This window comes from Strigops habroptila, chromosome 7, assembly GCF_004027225.2.
Source record: "Strigops habroptila isolate Jane chromosome 7, bStrHab1.2.pri, whole genome shotgun sequence".
NCBI classification, from domain to species: Eukaryota; Metazoa; Chordata; class Aves; order Psittaciformes; family Psittacidae; genus Strigops; species Strigops habroptila.
In genome coordinates, this window is record NC_044283.2 from 12696670 (window position 1) to 12716250 (window position 19581).

Here is a 19581-nt window from a genome sequence, read left to right on the forward strand (position 1 = left end):
TGCTTTTACTTAAAGTAGAACTGTCTTGAGACAGTTTCACCAAATACAAATAACTGGATAAAGGTTGTATTTTCCTGTTGATTTTCAAGAGTATTTGGCGATGCTTTATAAAAGGGGTAAATCAATGTTGCTACATCTTAACATTCACTGCACTAATATTATTCATGATGGATTCTTGGAGATGGATGCAAATGTGATAGTGCAAGTAAGAGGGAATGCAGTTGGAATGCAACATTAATTTATTCCCAGTTGTTATTAAATGTCACAAGACATTAATAGTTCTGCTGATATTTTCCTTTTTAAACCACTTGGTATATGCAAAAAAATAAAATCAGTGTGATGTATTTGGTTATGCAAATTCATCAAGATAATTATCTCTGAATCTTCTGTATTATGTTTAATTATCAATGTAGTGTCCCAGATCTGCATTTTGGGGAAAGATCAAAGTATAGGATGACAGACTGTACCCTGTTCCCTTAGAAATCAATCAAAGATCTTCCATTTGGGAAGTGGGCACAGTGGGAACAGAAACAGGCTTAGTATCATGATATGTGATTTCTCTTGCCATCAGTAAAACAGATTTTCTCATTTATCTTATCCTCTGAGATGTTTAAATTTCGAATGTCAGATGATTTAAATTTTGTGTTTGGGGAATCCAGGCGCTGAGATGATTTGTGTTTAGGGCACTGATCAGGGACTCAGTAGATCTGGGTTTGTTCTATCATGCATTTCCCATGTGATCTTATGCAAATCCTTTATTGCCTTTCACACAGCCTCATCAGTAAAATAGGATAATGTTACTCTTCTCCTTGTTCAAAGGATTTGTTAACATTTGGATGGCTTATCTACAGCGCATTGCTGAGGGCCATATGAAAATCTACAATCTTATTTAAATGTACTGCTGCACATATATATCCTTCTTTCACTTCATGTTTCTGCATCTACTGCTTTCTTATAGCCTTTTTCATTCTTTTCTTTATAAGAAATCTTCCACAGGTTGGCCTTCTCTTCTAAATGTATACTAATAGGGTTATCTGGTTTTTAAGCTCACCAAGGCAGGTAATATGTATGAGTGGATATGTAAGTGTTGGACAGGCATTATGTGTGCTACACTTGATATAGATAATCTTCGGTCATCCAACTAACAGGTTTGTGCTTAGGAAACTAGATTTTTGATGTACTTTTTTTCCGGGTATTTTCACTTAAATGATTCAGGTGTACAATTCTCAGTCACAGAAATTCAGACTGATTTCAGTAGTGAGCATTCTTTCCATAAAAACTCAAGAATACCATTTCAGATACTTCTTTTGCAAGTATTCAAATAGCAAAAGCAATACTGCACACATTTTTTTAGAAAGGAAATTGTATTAGTATATATGTGTGTTTCTGTTGGCCTCCGAGTTTGCCATATTTGCCTTTACAAAAAAAAGTACATTTATTGTTTGAGGCTTTTAACCTAAGCTACGTGTATTTTTTAGCTCAAGTTGCATGATCATAGAAGCCAGTGAGCATTTACTGGAGGGAGCAGATCTGAGCCGTACATTGTTCCCTATCCATCAGTGTTATATGGGATAGAGCAGTGATTTCAATAGCAGCTACAGGAGATATAGCTACCTGCTCTCTATTAGTTTTAATGAAGGTGAGTTCTATATCCCCTGGAATACTGTTTCTTTGATGTCTTTGCACAGCATGGACAAATGTTGACCTAGTAATGGCATCTGCTGCAAAACCATTGCTGACTAGTGGCTCTTTGAGTTTGGTGTAGACGGGGCAGGTATGGAAAATTAAAAACACCCTACTGCCAAACAAATGGGTGTATCTTTAGCTAAAAGCCTTAAATGTATGGACACTTACATGCTTCCTTCAAGAAGGCAGCCAAGAGTTGTCGTTTACCTGCAAACTGCATTTTCCTTAATAAAGCTTCCATTCAGACATTGTAGATATAAAGCCAGCCAATATGGAGGACCTGACGGAAGTGATTACAGCCTCTGAGTTCCATCCTCATCACTGCAATCTCTTTGTCTACAGCAGCAGCAAAGGATCCCTGAGACTCTGTGACATGAGGGCATCGGCTCTCTGTGACAAACATTCCAAGCGTAAGTCCTTGCTTCATTGTGTCCCAGGTGTCATTGAAGTCTTATTATTCACAGACAGCATGTAGGTGTTTGCATACCCCAGTGTATTAACTTCTCAGTTGCAGGCACAGTTGAAAAGAAAATAGCAAAAGGAAGAAACTTTTGTCATCCATACAGGTACCTGTGAATTTGATAAGTCATGTCTGTGACTGGTTGCCCTTGTGGTTCTTATTGCGGGGATCAGTGAACAACCCACAACACTCTAGCAAAAGAGAAATGATTTCTAACAAATGAAATATGCACGGGGGAGGAGTATTTAAGTAGATGAGCATACTGTTTTGAATACAAAACTACTGTTGCGAATACTGCAGCAAGTAAATTTTGTCATTCAAACTGCCTTCAAAATTTTGAATCCATTTTCTGGATTAAAAAATGTCAGAGTCCTTCCTAAAAATTTAGCCCATCTTTCCCTATATGCGACAGAGCCACCAATTCATGACAGTTCATATCTGAAACCTACATAAGAACAAGGAAGCAAAATGTTAAAGTGTGAGGCTGTCTTTGTTCTCAAAGTAAAGGATAAAGGAAAATGCATGTTCATAACGTCTTACTGTCAGCTCTTTATAGTCTAGATGAAACAGAATGTGGCTCTTCCTGGGCACTTTGCCTTGTGCAAACAATCTGTTTATTCCTGATCTGAGAATGAAAACCAGCAGACAATGGTGTTATGTGGTGTGGCTGGTTCCTCTGAGGAGCCGAGAACCTAATGAATGAACTGTGGTGGCCCTGCTTTAGCCACCTTCAGGACTGAGACTTCCAGGACACTTCCATTGGGTCTTCAGTTTCTTTTGCAATGTTCAAACATGGAGAAGGAAATTCAGGAGAAATTCTCTTCATGCCAGAGGCACATAAGAGGTTTTATGTCATTTGGTTCCTCCTTGAACCTTTTGAGGTAGGCGGTTAGTAGGGGCAGAAGGGAAGGAAGAAAACATTTGAAGGTTTAAGTGAGACATAAGTGGTGCACAGATTTAGCACAGAAGGTATTTTTTTAACTGAAGAAAATGTAGTGAAGAGCCTATAACTAGGCGTTTTGGCTGCAAGATGTGCACATGCTCAGAACCTCTTAGGATGTGGTCTCCAGTTATAGAAAATAACCTTTAAGGACAAACTCCTAAGCAAAGAAGTGTTAGCTTTGTTACCCTTGTACTTGTAGGGGGAATTCAATACCATGAAGTGAAACGCAAGCATGACACAATCTGGCACATTGCTGTGAGTTGTCCTGGCCTATTTAATTGTTTTGTTCCGTAATACTTTCATTTTTTTCCTGCTAATAAGGCCTCCATGCCCCTGTAACTCAGTGCTAAATGCCAATCATAACTTACTAAAACTATACAGTAACCTGGATGAAAGAAGGCATTTTATGCCAGAAGGGAGTGCAAGGTCTAATGGTCATTGATTAAACCCCATTTTCCAGACCTATGGGTTAGAAAATAGCCATTTAATGTAGCATTGCTGCACTGAACTCAAGTCAAGCTCATTGAGAAGCTGAGTATGTGCAATACAAAATTGATACGGCACTAGTAGAACTTCCAGAGCATTAAAGGGAATAGGCCCATGTACTGCTGATTGAGAGGTTTGATTACAGTTCTCAGAGGCAAGCAAAACTAATTATATAAAGCCCATAGCAACCTAAAAAGGATATATCATAAAAAACAGTCTACGAAATCAAATATTTACACAATTGTCTCTCTGTACCTTCTCTGTGCATCTGATTTCTCTTTACAGTTGCTTTACACATGGTGCATATGCGTGATCAATACCCTACTCTCCTAGCTCAGCTCACCTTTCAACCTTTCTCCATAATTGACTTCACTTCTCAAGCAAACCAGCCACGACTATAGTCACTGTAAACCCTCATGTTCTGCCACGCATCTCTACTTTCTTAATTCTGTCTAACATCACTATGTGCTGTATTTCAGATGTGTTCTGGGAGTGTGATGGATGTGCATATTTTTAGGGATAAAAGATCCAATGTAAAACTTGTTAAAAATATGTGGATGCTGAGCATATGTTTGTGAACTTTTGGGTTGACTCCTTTTTCAGCCCCTTTGTTATTCAAATCACCCATAGCTGGGGTAAAGTCAGTTGCAGCTTTTGGGGAAAGGGCTATCTGTACAAGTCTAGACATTGCCATGAATAATTACTGTGCCATACTGTATAAATAAATTACACACTAATATTTGTAGTGTAAGCCACTGACACAGGATGTTAATACATTATAGTGTTCTTGAAGATTTCTGGTTTGCTAACCTCAGTGGCAAAATCTCTCTGTTCAGCATTAGTAACCGCAACAACTACAAGGTTTCCATTACAAATCTTCCATGGCTCTGACATGGAAGAGACAAGAGACTTCTTCCATATCTGCTCATTCTTGGTGCCTATGCTGAGATTTATTAGCAAGCTGCCAATTTGTGTGATGAGATGTAACAGAGACCTCTGTACCTTAGAAAAATGATCTCAGACCACCAAATCTATACATAAGGCATTGAAAGAATATCAACAGCTGAGTTTTAAATGGTCATTGAGATACCGATAAGGTGTGATAAAATATATTGTTTTTCTAATAGACTACCTGAAACTGCTTCTTATAACACATCTTTAATAGATCATGCAATGCTGGGAGAGCAATCAGAAGCAAAATGTATGTGGCCATTACAAATGGATATCCAGGAAAGCCCAATCTGTAACCATTGGGAAGATACATACATAATATGGTTCCGTGTTATTATCAGACTTTGCAAGTAGTGGGAGAGAATTCCATCAAAATATTCTGGAGAGGAGGTAAAGAAGAGATTAATGTCCCTGCTTATTTAGAGTATCAGAGGGATAGGAATAAAGAAGGTGTTCTTGCAGTCCATAGGGTTATAGGTAAAGATTTAAAACAGATATGAAAGCCACACTCAAGCAGCAAGAAATAGGGAATGAATTTAAATGATATGGAAGCTTTCCTCTAAATAGTGTATGTTGGCAAAACAACCAAGTCACCTTTGAGGTGTTATTCAGGCAACATGCATGGCAATGCAGTGTAGAAAAAAGGCAGTGTATGGGAAATCTGTGACAGCAGTGAAACAAGGGAAGCTAGCAGCTGCATAAATATCTTTGTTAGAACATCCAAGACATAAAAGAACTACACCCCACCCCAAATTCCGTAAATTGTCATGCAAGAGATTCAGGTGACAAGGAAGACAAACACAAGGATACTGTTGTAGTAAAAACATCCTAAAAGAATACTTAGAGCAGTATAAAATGCAACAAATACTTGCTAATTTGATTTTGATCTTTTCTTGCTAATATTACATTCAGGCCTCTTTATAAATGTGCATGGCGATAATATTCTTTCAGACAGCTTGTAAACTAGATACGTACAGATAGCTGTTTCAGCAAATCATCTAATACAAGCAGTCAGCTAAGAAAAGCTGAGCTTGAGCATGTCAGAAAAAAAGAAAGAGCCTTTTCAGTAGTTCATCAGAATTATTAAATTCAGTCTTAAGTGATAAACAGAAACTGTATAGTTATGCAACATGGAAATTTAAGTCACTTGAGTATAACTACTATTGATATTCTGTGTAATACCGTTAATATCTTAGTCCTTGCATGCTTCAGAAGTTGTAATCTATTTAAACGGTGTTATGTTGCTTTAAGGGTTTTTGCATGTTCATTTCTTAATATGTATTTGTAGACTAAACCCATATTTCTAATTATCCATTACCCATGTGCAAAATTTACAACAAAATACTCCAAGGAAGAAGGAGTTTAAAGTTTATTGCTCTGTGTGCTGTGGTTGTCTTTAAAATACAGACTTTGGGTTACATAGTGCAGTTAGGCTCTGTCACCTTTAGTTTGTGCTTTCCGTACTCCCTAGAGACTTCACAAGCTTCTGACATCTGGATCTGTAACAAGAGCTGTTTAGAGCCCCCCTCTTTCTTGACTAAAGAAGCATTTGCAGATGACACTCAATCCTAACAGCCACCTTCTCTGGACTCCCACTGAAAGGGGCAAAGCATCTCAGCTGGTGCCTTCCCTGTACCATGAGATGGATAATTAATATCTTACAAGTATAAAATGGTCTTCAGAGCAATGCAGAGAGAATTTGAGGTTTAGTTTGTGACCCAAAATGGTGGTGGTGTCTTTTTTCCTTGAGAGTCCTTTTCCACATTTTTATTTGAAATCCAGGCATGAAAGAAATACCAGCCCTTCTCCAAGAATAAATGCCACTATCTTGTCAGTCTGCTGTGTAACTCAGTTTGGTTATCCGATGGTTCGGGATTTCTTATTTGAGATTACCTTTGATTTTAAACTTAAGAATTCAGAACTGTGGCAGCAGCCAAAACAGAAATCAAGGGTAATCTTCTCGAACATTTTGAATTTTAAAAATAAAATTAATTATATTTACCAGTCATTTAAAGGAGGTTGGAATTTCAGAGACAAGGCAGCTTTCAGACCTCTGAATATGGATTATCTTTCATTTGCAACAGAGAACAACCAAATGCACAGAAAAAGCCTGTGACAGAATATCCCTGCTGGATTTGCTAATTGATATTGGCCTTTCCAAATGAATGATGCTTATTGTCTCTGGAAAAGAGACATCTTGTTTTTCTTCCATGTGAGCTCTACATCTAACATACACTTCTTATTTGTGCATCTGGTCTCACGTCAGGTTATCATCTGAGAGGGAGACAGCCACCATTCTCCCTTTGTGCATTGAGAGGCCACTGTCAAAGTGATGTCCACTTTAGGCAAAATCTGCAAGGTTTCATGTGACAGGAGTGAAACTTATCTGAGCCTCTGTAATGATTTGTCGCTGTGCTTTAATAAAGGCTTGTTCTCCTTATCCTAATTCTGGGTTTATTTTATAAGCGTGCACTACAAAGGCAGATATTCATTGCTGCTTTTATATCCCAAATGAAAAAATGTGCCTGTATCCTGATAATTTTTTAATTATGACTGTCACTAAAGGTCTGTTACTACAATTTCACGCAAGCTAAACTAGATCCTGGAAGGGATTCTTCCTTGTCCAGGAATCCCACTGAAATTTGGTATAAGATTGGCTTTAGCATGGGCTCCAAATCTTCCATTCTGCTCCGTTTGGATGAATGTGTAATAAAGACATTTAAAACACGACTAATGAAAATTCAAAAGTGTTTCTACAGAAATACAATCATGTCTATAAAATATTTCCTCCAGTTGTGCAAGATATGTTAAAATTAAATCAGAGGAAGAAAAAAAACCCTGATTTACCTACTTCTAGCTATCAAATAGTAAGAGGAAAGAGAAAAGCCTGAAGCGATGGTGAATGATTTATGATTGAAGAGGTGTTTCATTAACCCCTCTCCCCCAACCACACACAGATAAAGCAAATAATTGCTGTAAGATTGCTTTAATTATTCAGTCTATTAAAATTCCTGTCTTGTTTGCTTAATATTTTAATAGCGACAAATACTGCTTTTCAGTGTCTCATAAAGCCAACATTATTCTTTCAAGATCCTGTTTCATTGGGGGAAAAAACCCACTTGTCACTAACCTTATATATGGAGATCGGAAAGATGCATGAATTTGGCTTTAGGTGAGTAGTAGTTTTATGTCCCATTAACTCCATGGGATTGCTCACAACACGTGGCATTAAACACGCACATAAGTCTTTGTGAGGCTGAGGTTTAAAGAGGCGTGATCTTCTAGATTAGCTTTGCATTTTTATCACTTCCTTGCTCTCTTTAGCACCATCTTTCTTTATTAACAAACTCACTGGCAAAGTTACATTAATATAAGCAACTCTGTAGTGAAGCTCCCCCCCACCGATCTTCAGCTATTGATCTGGCTCTGCCTTCCAGCACTAATGCACCATCCCTTGTGGTTTGTGACAAGCTGCAGCAACTCACTGCAGATGGTGAAACAGATTCTTAAATATTGATTTGAGGCCTCGCTTTTAAAAGCCATGCTCTCCAGAGGTATTGATGGGAAGCCTGGTTTTAATATTGGGTCACTGGATAAAGGAATGCTATACAGTAGGTGGAATTTCAGTCTTGTGATGTGGAGGTAGCTTCAGAAACTTGCTTTTACTCAAGGAAGGAAAATGACATGTAAGTGGCCAGGGCCTGAATTATATAAAAACAAATAGAAAATTGAAATATAAAAACATTCTGCTTTTTCAGTTTAAAACATAGTAATCAACCACAGGTTACGCTCATATAAAAGGTTAAATGATTATGGTTAGATGTTTATACTGAAGTATAAAATAATATGTCTTATAAAATAATTGTATTTTAGATTGCTTATGAAGGTGGACTCAAAAATTCCCACACATATGTATAACCATGTTAAGCAGAGTAGACCATGAAGGCAAGATTGTCATATTAGCAGAACATCCTGATCTTGAAAGAGAATTTCTGAAGGAGGTGAATATATAAGTGGATTGCCTTAATGCCAAACAATAAAACATTGAGAGATAGTGAAATACTGAGTAAATAATATTGGTAAATCAAACTATTATCATAAACAATGAAGCTTTAAAAGGCATGAAGACACTATGAGTTTCAAAGGGAGCTTTGCAGTTGGTTTTGATTCATTCGAAATGAGCTCAGGCACTGTTTTGTATGATATATATATATATTTTATTTATTTATTAACAGTGCATAATGGCTATACATGGGTAGACCAGAGGCGCTTCTAGCCCAGTATTCTGGCTCTGATGGGACAATAGAAACGTCAACAGAAAATGTTTGACTACACTTTGCAGTTAGAAACTTGGGGTCCAGGGACTTTAGTGAAAGTCAACTTACTGCATTTAACAATACTCAAATGGATGGTTGGGTTTGTGGGTTGTTTTATTTTTCTTTAAAATTGTGCAGTTACTTTTAACCTATGAATAATTTTTACCATTCACAATATCTTTCAGTAAAGTCTTTAGTAGCTTAATTAAGCATGGTATGAAGAACCATCTGCTCTGTACTTACCCTTACCTAGTTTCGCTTGGTGACCCCTACTTGTTGATTGGAAGAGACAGTGTACAAAGTGAACTGTCGTTCCCTATTCATCCCTTCCATGCCACTCTTAATTACAAACCCCTCAGTCTTTCCTAGGCTGAGGAGTCCCAGTCTATTTAGTCATTCCTTGCATGGAAGTAACTTGATACTTCTGGCCATGGTTCTTTCCCACTTTTTTGTCTTCTTGAGACCTCTACCACACTAGAAATAAGACCAGAACTACACATAGCTCAAGATGTGCACACATCTTGAATTAAATGGCACAGAAAAATTAATGCTTTCTGTGTTGAAGCATGTGTCATGGACTTAAAAAAAATGAATGTGATTAGTATTTTTAAATAAATTCAATGAAATTTAGCTTGTTGTTTTTTTTAATACTAAACGTTATGATATATATGTGGTAGAGCAAATCACAGCTGTCCTGGGGAATGGTGCTAATTTGTTATCTAAACACATTAGAGTATAATTAAAACATTTATAAGATTTTTAGCTTAGGATCATGTTTGTGAGAAACATTTAATTAGTATAACTATGTATTCCAGAAAAAAAAAAAGAATGTTTAAAAAGTGTTTATTTATCAGTTATCAGGAGAGCATATTGGTTCTTGTTCCTTTTGTATGTTGCTGTGGCTAGTCTGTTAAGATAGGTGAAATTCCATACATTTCAAAGTACCATTTCCAGTACATTTTAATCAGGTACTACAGCCATTTTCATTTGGGATTTGAAATGAAAGAGAGACTTAATTTAGATGATAAATAGTTTGGTTTGAGACTGCATCTGTTTTACATGTTTATAGAGCTTTAAGCTCACTGAGAGATTACTTGATCCAGTATTTCCAGGTCCAGTTGAAATACACCTGTTGTGTGTGTACCTGTGTAACCCAGAGGTTATCTGTAATAAGTCCTTAATTCAGCCTAACTGCAGACTGTTTGCATGATTGAATAATAATAATCATAATACGACAATTATTCTTCCTGTCTTGTTCTAGCATCTTTGCTGGTTCTGGCCTCTATAGTCCTCTCCCTCCTCATCAACCCCACTGCCTCTTTTTCCAATGTTGCCCAAACTGCCTTCCCCCACTTGTAGCTGTGACCCTTGAACAGGAACTGGACAATTTTCTACATCCATTAGCTGTCTTTAGAGGGGGACATAAAGTTATTTCATGGTGCAGGGCTTCCAAGGACTTAAATCCTAAGTAACAATGCTTAAATGCTCTAAAACCCAGAAGTTTTCAGGACAGAATACAATCTATAAACAGTATTCTCTAGGAAAAAAGCTTTAATAAGTTACTGTTTGTTCATAAGTAAAAGAAAACAGCTTTGTTTTTCTGCTATAGGGAATGAGTTTTTAAAGCTGCTTGTAATTTTATCCTATGAATGATGGAATATCTTACCAAATCTGTGGAGTTGATAAGCTTTCATAATCCAAGTTTTCCCTGGTTTTGTTTTTGTTTACCCTCAGATAATCACATATTCTACAGTATATGTAAGCATGATTCCTCTTTGCTTTTCTTTTTAAATATATTTGGCTTTTAATAGCAAAAAGTTGGTTTTATCCATAGTTCTACTGTTGGTTGGTAGTAACAGAAGTTTTCAAGGTTCATATCTTTATGCCTTAAGGAGTACACAGCTTTATCATCGAGGGTCTTCTCCCTTAGTAGTTCTCTCTTATCTCTTTGTTTTGTTTACTGGTATTTCATAGTAAACACTTGCAGTTATCATCAAGTGCTCAGGCCATGATAACAACACTTTGCCAAAGCTTATAGTCTATGTTACTCTCTTTTAAAAACAATGAAAGATTTGTTTAACTGAATACAGTTGACATTTCTTTTATCCCATCAAATTCAGGTTGAAAATAAAAAGTAGCTCCAGATAAACTTTCATTATATTAGATAGATAGCTTTTCTAAACCCTGCCCCATATTATCTTAGATACTGTTATTGCTTTCCCTTCAAATAGATCACTATTCTTCATGGTTTTAAAAACATTATTCATATTTGTATATTGGAACCATCTGCCTTGTAACAGTGCTGTGAGTGCTAGTGTGTTTACTTCATCCAGGCAAAAGGTGAAGATAAGAGGAAAAGGAGGAGTTGAAGGAATGTTGAAAATTCAGTCAAGGCATTACCTGAGGTCCTGAGGCATTACCTGAGTATAACGTAGAGAATCATGTATGCTTCTTGTTGCGAAGGCTTTGAGAGGAATACAGTTTTGTATGCCATATTAGATTGTGACACTGCACCCACCATATGAGCCATTTTTAGCATTATTATTATTATTTTTTAAAGTTCACATATGCCAGAATTTATACCCTGCAGTGATTAAAGCTCTGCTCAGCAAAATAAAGATTAATTTTCAGGGATGCTGAAGTCTGGAGAATAGCAATGACTCCATCACAAATGTGCATCTTTGGAAATGGGACAAGGAGAAAAACCTTTTATGAGAACATGGGGGTTTTTGTTTTCTGAGGCTGAGTTATTTTTGGCTATTGTTGGGATACCGGTAGTTGATATCCCTCTTTCCCAATTATGTATTAGGGAAAATGGAATATCATACAGCAGTGAAAGGTAGCTGGCAAAGCTGAAGAGGAAGGCACTATCAGTGACTGCCTGGTCTCTCTCCAGATCTTTATAGTGGGATTCCAAAGTATGGTATTTTTTGCAATTAATGTAAAACTAAAAAAACAAGATGTGTAAGAAAAGTTCACGTGTAGCACTAATTATTGTCAGCCATTAGTTCTGGTTGAGAATTGAACTTGAAGATTAGTTTGTTGTTTGTTTTTTTTTCATTGGATATGTCTTGTCCAAAATGTATAACTTCCAAGTTTGTGGAATCAGGCCCGTGTCAAAATAAATGGGAAGTTGCAGTGGCAGCACCCAGAGTGCAACACAAGCTTGATGAGAGCCCTGGGCAGACTTCCCAGCTTACCCATGTATCTGCTAGTGGAGTAAGAGGCAGGATTGATGCCTTCCTTGGAGGCTCCTCTCCAACACTGGCTGTACTCAGAGATATGCTCAGCTTCCCTTTGTAATCCCATGATATTTCTCTATTCCACAGTCCTGTCATGAGGGTCATATTTAAGTCTGAGTAGTGTCATGTTAAAGCTCAGCACACCACACCATCTGTGATTCCTATGTTTGTTAGTTTGCAACTAGACAGGTAGCTTCATATAATTAGCACTGTGAAGGTCATCAAGAACAATATTAATGAGAGTTAAATACCCTTTTTCATGGAAAAAATTACTTATTAAGAAGTTAATAAAAAAATTCAAAGAGTGTAACAGAATTTGTAATCAAATCTCAGTAAAGTTCTGATTCCAGGTCCTGGTCCAACAAGGTTTATTTAGATACAGAAAAGTAAGCTAGATGTGAAGGTTTGTGGTTTGGGTGCTGATGGCCCCCTGGAATAAAAGCGGTCTCCAAAAGATAAGTCTAAACTCTAGTGAACAGAAAGTGTGTTTCTAGTGCAGGCTGGCAAACCTGGCTTTGCAAACAGTGGGCAAGCACCATTTGTTTTCTTCTATGAGCTTGAGGAGGCCAGGATTGAATTTAAATTGCTTGCCTGAACTGAAGTCTAAGTCACATGGCTGTCACTGCTGTTCTGTCTCCCAATTACTCAACTCATAGTAGCCAAATTATGCTTTTTTGCAGTGTATGCATAACGTTACATCGATTCTAAACTAGAAATAGCCAAGACCCAAGAACACTATATCTCATTTCCTGAGGCCAGTGTCGTGTTCTGGTTGCTCAGGCATACACTGCTGGTTGCTAAGCTTTCACTGTAACATTGGGAGCTGCTGCTTAATTTCCTGTAACAATTTTTCTGTCTTAGTTATGCTGACTATAGGAGCTATCTGCAAAGAATTGCTGCTACTAAAATTTCTACTCCTATCTTTCTTTCTGTAATGATACAAGGCTTTCATGCCTGCATTAGTTTCTGCAGTTAATTAATCTAAGTCTTTCTAATACTTACTGTGGTAAGAATAGAAAAGCAATAAACAGTGCAGATAAAGGATGAAATGGTTTAATCTCATTAATTAATAAAATACAGAGTATCCAGGTACAAATATTACTCCTAATCAGTTGGACGAGATATACAGAGCCAAGAAAATATATCTCAGCTATAAATGAAGGTGTAGTTCAGTTAGTGCGGAGGTTGGTTTTTTTTTCTTTCCTGGTTTTAATAGCAACTTCACATCATAATTAGGAGGATTAAATTCCTGCCAGCCAAATACAGAGTTTGGACAGATTAAAGGGAAGAGGTATGAGAAATGATAATTGCTTTGTGCTCGTCAGGCTTCTGTTGAAAATTTGACAGGATAATTACAAAATACCTGCTTTGCAGAATGTCTAGGCAAATTTTACAGAGCTATTTAAAGTTGTTCGTTTACAACCTGTCTGAAAATTAAAGTTTTTCCCCCCTTTTTGAAGTAATTTGTTACCATTTTGATGTGTGGTACATGTTCAAATATAGACCTCATTCTCATGTACACACCTGGCTGCATTCCACTGCCCACTCTAAAGAAAATTGCCCATAATTTTTTGCATTACCCCACATATTTCGCCCACTTGCTCACCCCTAACTTTCTGCAGAACATTATTTCACCTGATGGAAACCGTAACATGGCGCTTTCAACAGCCTGAATCATAGTCATAGATAAATGGAGAAAGAAAGGTTCCAGTGGACTATAAGAAAAACTCTGTTTTGACTGACGGTAAAAAGTTGTTCTACTTCCAGCATGTTTTCATGTGTCATCGCATGGCTTTTTTTCACCTGCTTTTGAGACTTGAAAATGACACTCCAAATTGCCAGTTTTCAAAGAATATTCTAGACATAGCTGCCAAAACCCTACTGATTTTGGTGAGAAGTGAAACATCCTTAAAGCCTGACTTCAGTAGGAAGTTTACCTTAGAGGTCATTTGGATCACATGGCCACAGGTACCTGCAGAAAGGAAACAGACTTTCTCTAGGCACCTGGTAGGCAGGGTTAGAGTTAGTGCAGGCTTTTTGGGGAAGGATGGAGAGACCTTGGTGGACCTGCAACATGTGAAGCAGAGCCCACTTGTACCAATTGTTTCAAGTTCCTGAAATTCAATGTAAGTCATCCAGTATCATTACTGTGTACAGTTGAGCGAGGATGACCATCTCCTAGCTACATGAGCTGGATTTCCCTGTATAGAAGTACTGTCAGCAATATTTCATGATCCTTGTTGGATCGTGCAGCACACAGAACAGCTAAGCAGCACGTATAGTAAGGTTAGTTATTTCCAGAACTGTCAGCAATTGCACATCAACTAAGCAGTCCACGTATCCACATGGTAAATCACTATTTTCTGCTTATCTCTCAGGAAGAGGTAACTGCAATTAGCAATTGCTTTCAAAATTGTCGTGTTTAGTCTCGGATACCTTCAGACATGACCAGTGGGCAGCCTGCAGACTGGCCAGCTGGCTCTGGCAACCAGGGCAGGCTTTCAGTAACCACCCTTCCTGGGGATGCCAGCACTATTGTGAGACCACATGTACACCTTTGATGTGACAGGGACATCTGAATTTTGGTAAGTCAGGAAATAAGATGTATGAATCCCAGAAAGGATGGCCGTAGATGAACTGCCTTGCTGTAGGTAGCTGTAGTCAACTAACTAACTGCTGTATTTACACCATTTCCTAAAGTGATGCTTTGGACCCATACCTATAAGGTTAATTATTATAATACTTAAAGCTTACAGTTTGTATTTTTATATAAAGAATAAATTGTGCTGGGCATATATCTATGTGAAAAATAGATAATTCCATATCATGTTCCTTGGGACATTGAATTACATGTTTCAGAAGAAATGCACAGTTCAGATTGTACAACAGCAATTTTTAACAGAATTCTAATTTCTCTCTTGCTTCTTTTTTTTTCAACAGTTTATGAAGAACCAGAAGACCCCAGTAACAGATCATTTTTTTCAGAAATAATCTCTTCAGTGTCAGATGTCAAATTCAGTCACAGTGGTAGATACATGCTAACGAGAGATTACCTCACTGTCAAAGTTTGGGATCTGAACATGGAAACAAAGCCTGTAGAAACATACCAGGTAGGTACCTCCTACATCTTGAAATGGTACAATGTAAAAGCATGTCACTGTTCAAAACCAGTGTTCTCCTGGAATGTTTAGGAATGCTTTCCTGAACTTCTCATTGCTTGGTCTGAGAAGCAGCTAGCTAAGAGAACTGCTAATCAATGTGGTTAAAATCCTCACAGTGACATCCCTGTAGTTGGAAAAGGGAAATTTCAGCATTAGTAAGGAAGTGTACCGCCTGGGGGAGTCAGAGTAGCACTCACTGTGGGTTGGGTTCATGAAGGTAATGATGCTTCTAACAAGGGAAATCATCTCTTTGGCATCTGTTTTCGAATGATGTATTTCACTATTAACATTTAAAAGTAACTGAGGAAAGGATTTTGTGTGTTCTTAGCATTCTGCTCCTGCTGGGACTGCTGAGAGTTTACACCTTTGTCATTTCAGAACTTCATTTAAAAACTTCATGTATGCATTTCTCCCTTGTGCCTAGTTCTAGAAGCGATCAGTGTTCAGCCCTGACATCACCACTGACACAGCAGTTCTTGAATGCCAGACAGACACATCTGGTTGCCTGAATTTGTTGTGATATTATCCAGACAAAATGCCAGTGGCTCCAGCCAGCGCTGAGTTTGTACTCTGACATCTGTTCTATTTGGCAATATAAGGCTGAGCTTACATTTTTTAACTCTGCTTTGAAGAAGGAAAATACGTCTGTGACACAGAAACTGCTTGTTATGAAAGTGCAATGAGAAAAAACTGTTACGCTACCTACAGAAAAGTATGCAAAGTAGGAAAAACATCATTCATCTGGCTCATAGGGCTTACTAAGACATAGTCCTGTGACAGTGCTGGAACAATCCCTTGTTTTCTCTGTCTATATAATGGCAGCTGGGGTACAGTAGTTCACAGTGATTGGATTTAAAATAACATGTAATGAGAGTTTAGTAGCATGTCTTGTCAAAACAACTGAGATTTTGCATCAATGATGTTGGGGGTATTTATCAGCTAGTGTTTAGTAGACAAAGTGGGCCCAAGTGTTATCCAATACACCCATTACATTTCAGTGGATACTCTTCAGTGTGTCTTCTGTTAGTATTGGAAAGTCTGAGCCTCTGTACCTTTAAGACTACAGAATTGGTTTTGCTCTGAAAATGGCAGCACTTGTAATGCTAAATGTGTTAGAAATGTTGATATGCTGTGAAAATGGAGTGGGAGGATAAGGGCGAGACTGTGTTTTATATAACAAAATCATATCTCAGATTTGGGGAACTTAGATAATATATTATTTTATACTTACATGATTGGAGTAGGCAACCTTGTCCCTGAAGAGGAATAGTTGGTCAAGCCAACCTGTTTGTCTTGACTGACATCTGCTTTTATTTCCTCATGTAGGTAGCTGTGAAACAAGCTGGCCACCTTTAAATCGGTCCAACACCCAGCAGTGGTGATAATTAGAAAGTTATATTTCTCCATGTTGAGATAGGAAAAATGAATAAAATGCAAAATTTTCAGTACTAATTATTGCAATCAGAAGCTTATAGGAAAAAAAAGACCAGCAACAACAAAACCCCTGCAAATATAATAGTGTTCTTGCTGCCTTACTTCAGCCTATGGGTTGCCTTTCATTTTCAAATATTTATCCAATGCCCTGTAAAGACTATACAGATGCATAGCTGAGCATTGCAGTGGATGAAAGAAGAATCTGGAACTCACGGGCCTTCGGAAGCCAGTAGCACAGGATTCCATAGGATTCACACAGTCCAACTGCTCTGGGCAGCCTTTCATGGTTTTCAGCTGCAGAGAGTAGAGAATCCTGTTCTTAAGCAAAAGGGTTATGAATTACTCTTTTAAATAATTTGTCTTAGTGGTATCTCTCTCACACATACCTAAATCTCATGTATAAACTTGGAAATCTCTCTAAAAGTTTGTTGTGGTGGATCACCCGAAGGCAACAGATAAAGCAAACATTTTCAGTTATGTGTGCACATAATTATAATGACATGTATATCATTAAAAGAGTAAAAGATATTCATTAAAAGATTGAATTTCTCATTTCATCCACTGCATGGTAGCCACTTAGATGTTGTCTAGCTGTGAGACTCATGAAGAGGGTCACAACAGGAGATTTCCCCGCAGGGCTGTAAGAAAGAGCAGGCTATAACTATACTGCTTTATTATCAGGTTACAGTTTTAGTAACACTAAAAAAAAAGAAAATCAAATTCCTCCTGCAAGTTCTTTTGCTTATCAATGCTATTGCATAGAGCAGCTGTTGCAGCCTTGCTGAAACATGTATCTGCTGACAGTGATTCAATATGATTTTCTCCTGTTTATGCATCACATACATAAAAGCAAAAAGGGCAGTGTATGATGCACTAAGCAACACTAAAAGAGCAATACAGTGGAATGGCCAGTGCTTGAATGTTGCAAGGCAGTCCTGCCTAACAGGATACTCTTCTGATGCTGCCTGGTCAGTCACCCCAGCAGAACCATACCAGCAACAGCCAGAGGTGAACATGTTCATAGCTGATAATAGCTTGATCCACTTTTGGCAGGGTCTGTTGCATAGGGATTTGGGCTAATGTGTCACACCAGTGCAATTTCTGATTGTGACTATTCAGTTCCAGTGAAATAGCTCCCTGTGTAATCGTGTTGCTCTCTTAGTTTGGAGCACAGAATTACTAGATAATTCCATGAAGGTCTGACCTAAAACAGGGCAGTGAAGAAAAGGAGAATGTCTTTTGTAATCAGGAGTGAATTTGGTTTGCATTCAAGTACTATTCATATGTAGTAAGAACTATATGTAACAGACAAGGCAAATCTGATTTTACGCTCAATTGGTAGTGGCAGATAAACATGCATACAAGGAGAGAATTTGTTTCTTGCAGTTAGTTTTTCATAGTCACTCTGAGGGTCTAAATGTGTTCAAATATGGTAATCATAGGGTGCACATGAAGAGAAAGCTGGTTGTCCAAGGCAGGAGTGCAAGTCTGCAGGCAGTCAGTCAACAAAAAGGACCTGAGACCTTGAAGAGATCAGTAAGAAATCTGAAGGAGGAACTGCGAAATGCTTTTTGACAGAGTGATAGAAAGGCACAGCTCCAAGCTGTGGATTTGGACGCACTTTGCAAAGGGTGTATACGTGACAGTGGTCATGACAGATGGCTGCTTGAAATGGTAACAAGAGGAAGACCTAGAAATGACAATCAGTGAGGCAAATGCAACTACTTCCTTCTGCCTTACCCAATCTTTCTATTACTTCCAAGGGTTGGGAGCTCACAAAAATGATAAAGGAAGTTATACTGCTAAAATAAAAAGGCTTGAAGTAAAGATAAAATGAAAGGATTTAATTACAGAGGGTGCAAGAAACTGCTAGAAGTGTTCTGACCTATTATTCACCATGAGGATAAATGCATTTAATTGTGAAATGTATTATCTGCATCTGCCATTTTCCTGTTATTGCTGTATAAGACACCTGTTGATATACAAGTCAGTGTTCACTCATCTATTAATGAAAATTGATCCATAACTAAAATTTCTACTTCTTAATAACCTTACATGACAAATATTCTTAGGATACTGTACAATTTGGCTATTGAAAATGAGTTAAAGAAAATGTAAGTGAAAGGTCATTGTCCCTTATTTGGTCTGATAGAAGCTATCCTACTAGAAGAAATGTTTATGCCCTCAAGCCAGAGAAGGATACTGAGCATCCATGAGCAGGAACAGTCTCCCTGAACTTGCAAGAACCAATACCTCTGTATGTCAGAGCTAAATTATGCCCCTTGGCTATGGGATTTGTGTGAGCTCTGAGAGGCTATCCACAGGTCTTTGTTTTACAATTTCTATAACAGCTAGAAGAAAGCATCAGGAGTGAAAGTGCATTAGTAAATTCATCTAGGCAGGGATTTTCTAGCTCATTATTTCCTTGTGGAATGAAACCAATCATCCAGAAGGAAAACTAATCAAATTCAGCAAAGGGCTGAAGCAGTTTGCATGAGATATGTCACTTTATGGTAACTCTTGTTCAGCAGAGATCTGTGGCCCATAGGAGAGGTCTTCTGCTGCTTAGTCTCACTTTTCAAGTATATAAGTGAGAATTTACAATGTTGTTTTTAAGTCTCAGTCAACTAGGAGATATCCTTGGGCTAAATTAGTGTTCTAATTTTCAGCCTGTGCAACTACAAACATATACTGTATTTGGCTTACCCAAATATATGTAATACCATACATACACGTTCTTTTAAGAGAACCAAGTTCTTTCTGCCTCAAGTGAGAATCCGCTTATCTTGGAATATGACATTTTTGTTACTATTTAAATTGGATTTCTTGCACATTAATTAGCACATCTAGGGTATCAGCTGGTGAAATGTCTTTGGGAATTAGGCTAACACTGAGAAAATCA

General features: G+C 37.7%; 1 protein-coding gene across 5 annotated transcripts in view; it reads left to right on the plus strand.

Annotated features, from left to right (window-relative positions):
* PPP2R2C (protein phosphatase 2 regulatory subunit Bgamma) overlaps nt 1–19581 on the plus strand; it is a 198195-nt gene that overhangs the window by 165087 nt on the left and 13527 nt on the right. For all 5 annotated transcript variants that reach the window (XM_030491963.1, XM_030491966.1, XM_030491964.1 and 2 more), the window contains 2 exons: nt 1932–2096; nt 15025–15194. In XM_030491963.1, coding sequence (XP_030347823.1) covers nt 1932–2096; nt 15025–15194 — 335 coding nt within the window. The remainder of the gene's footprint in view (nt 1–1931; nt 2097–15024; nt 15195–19581) is intronic.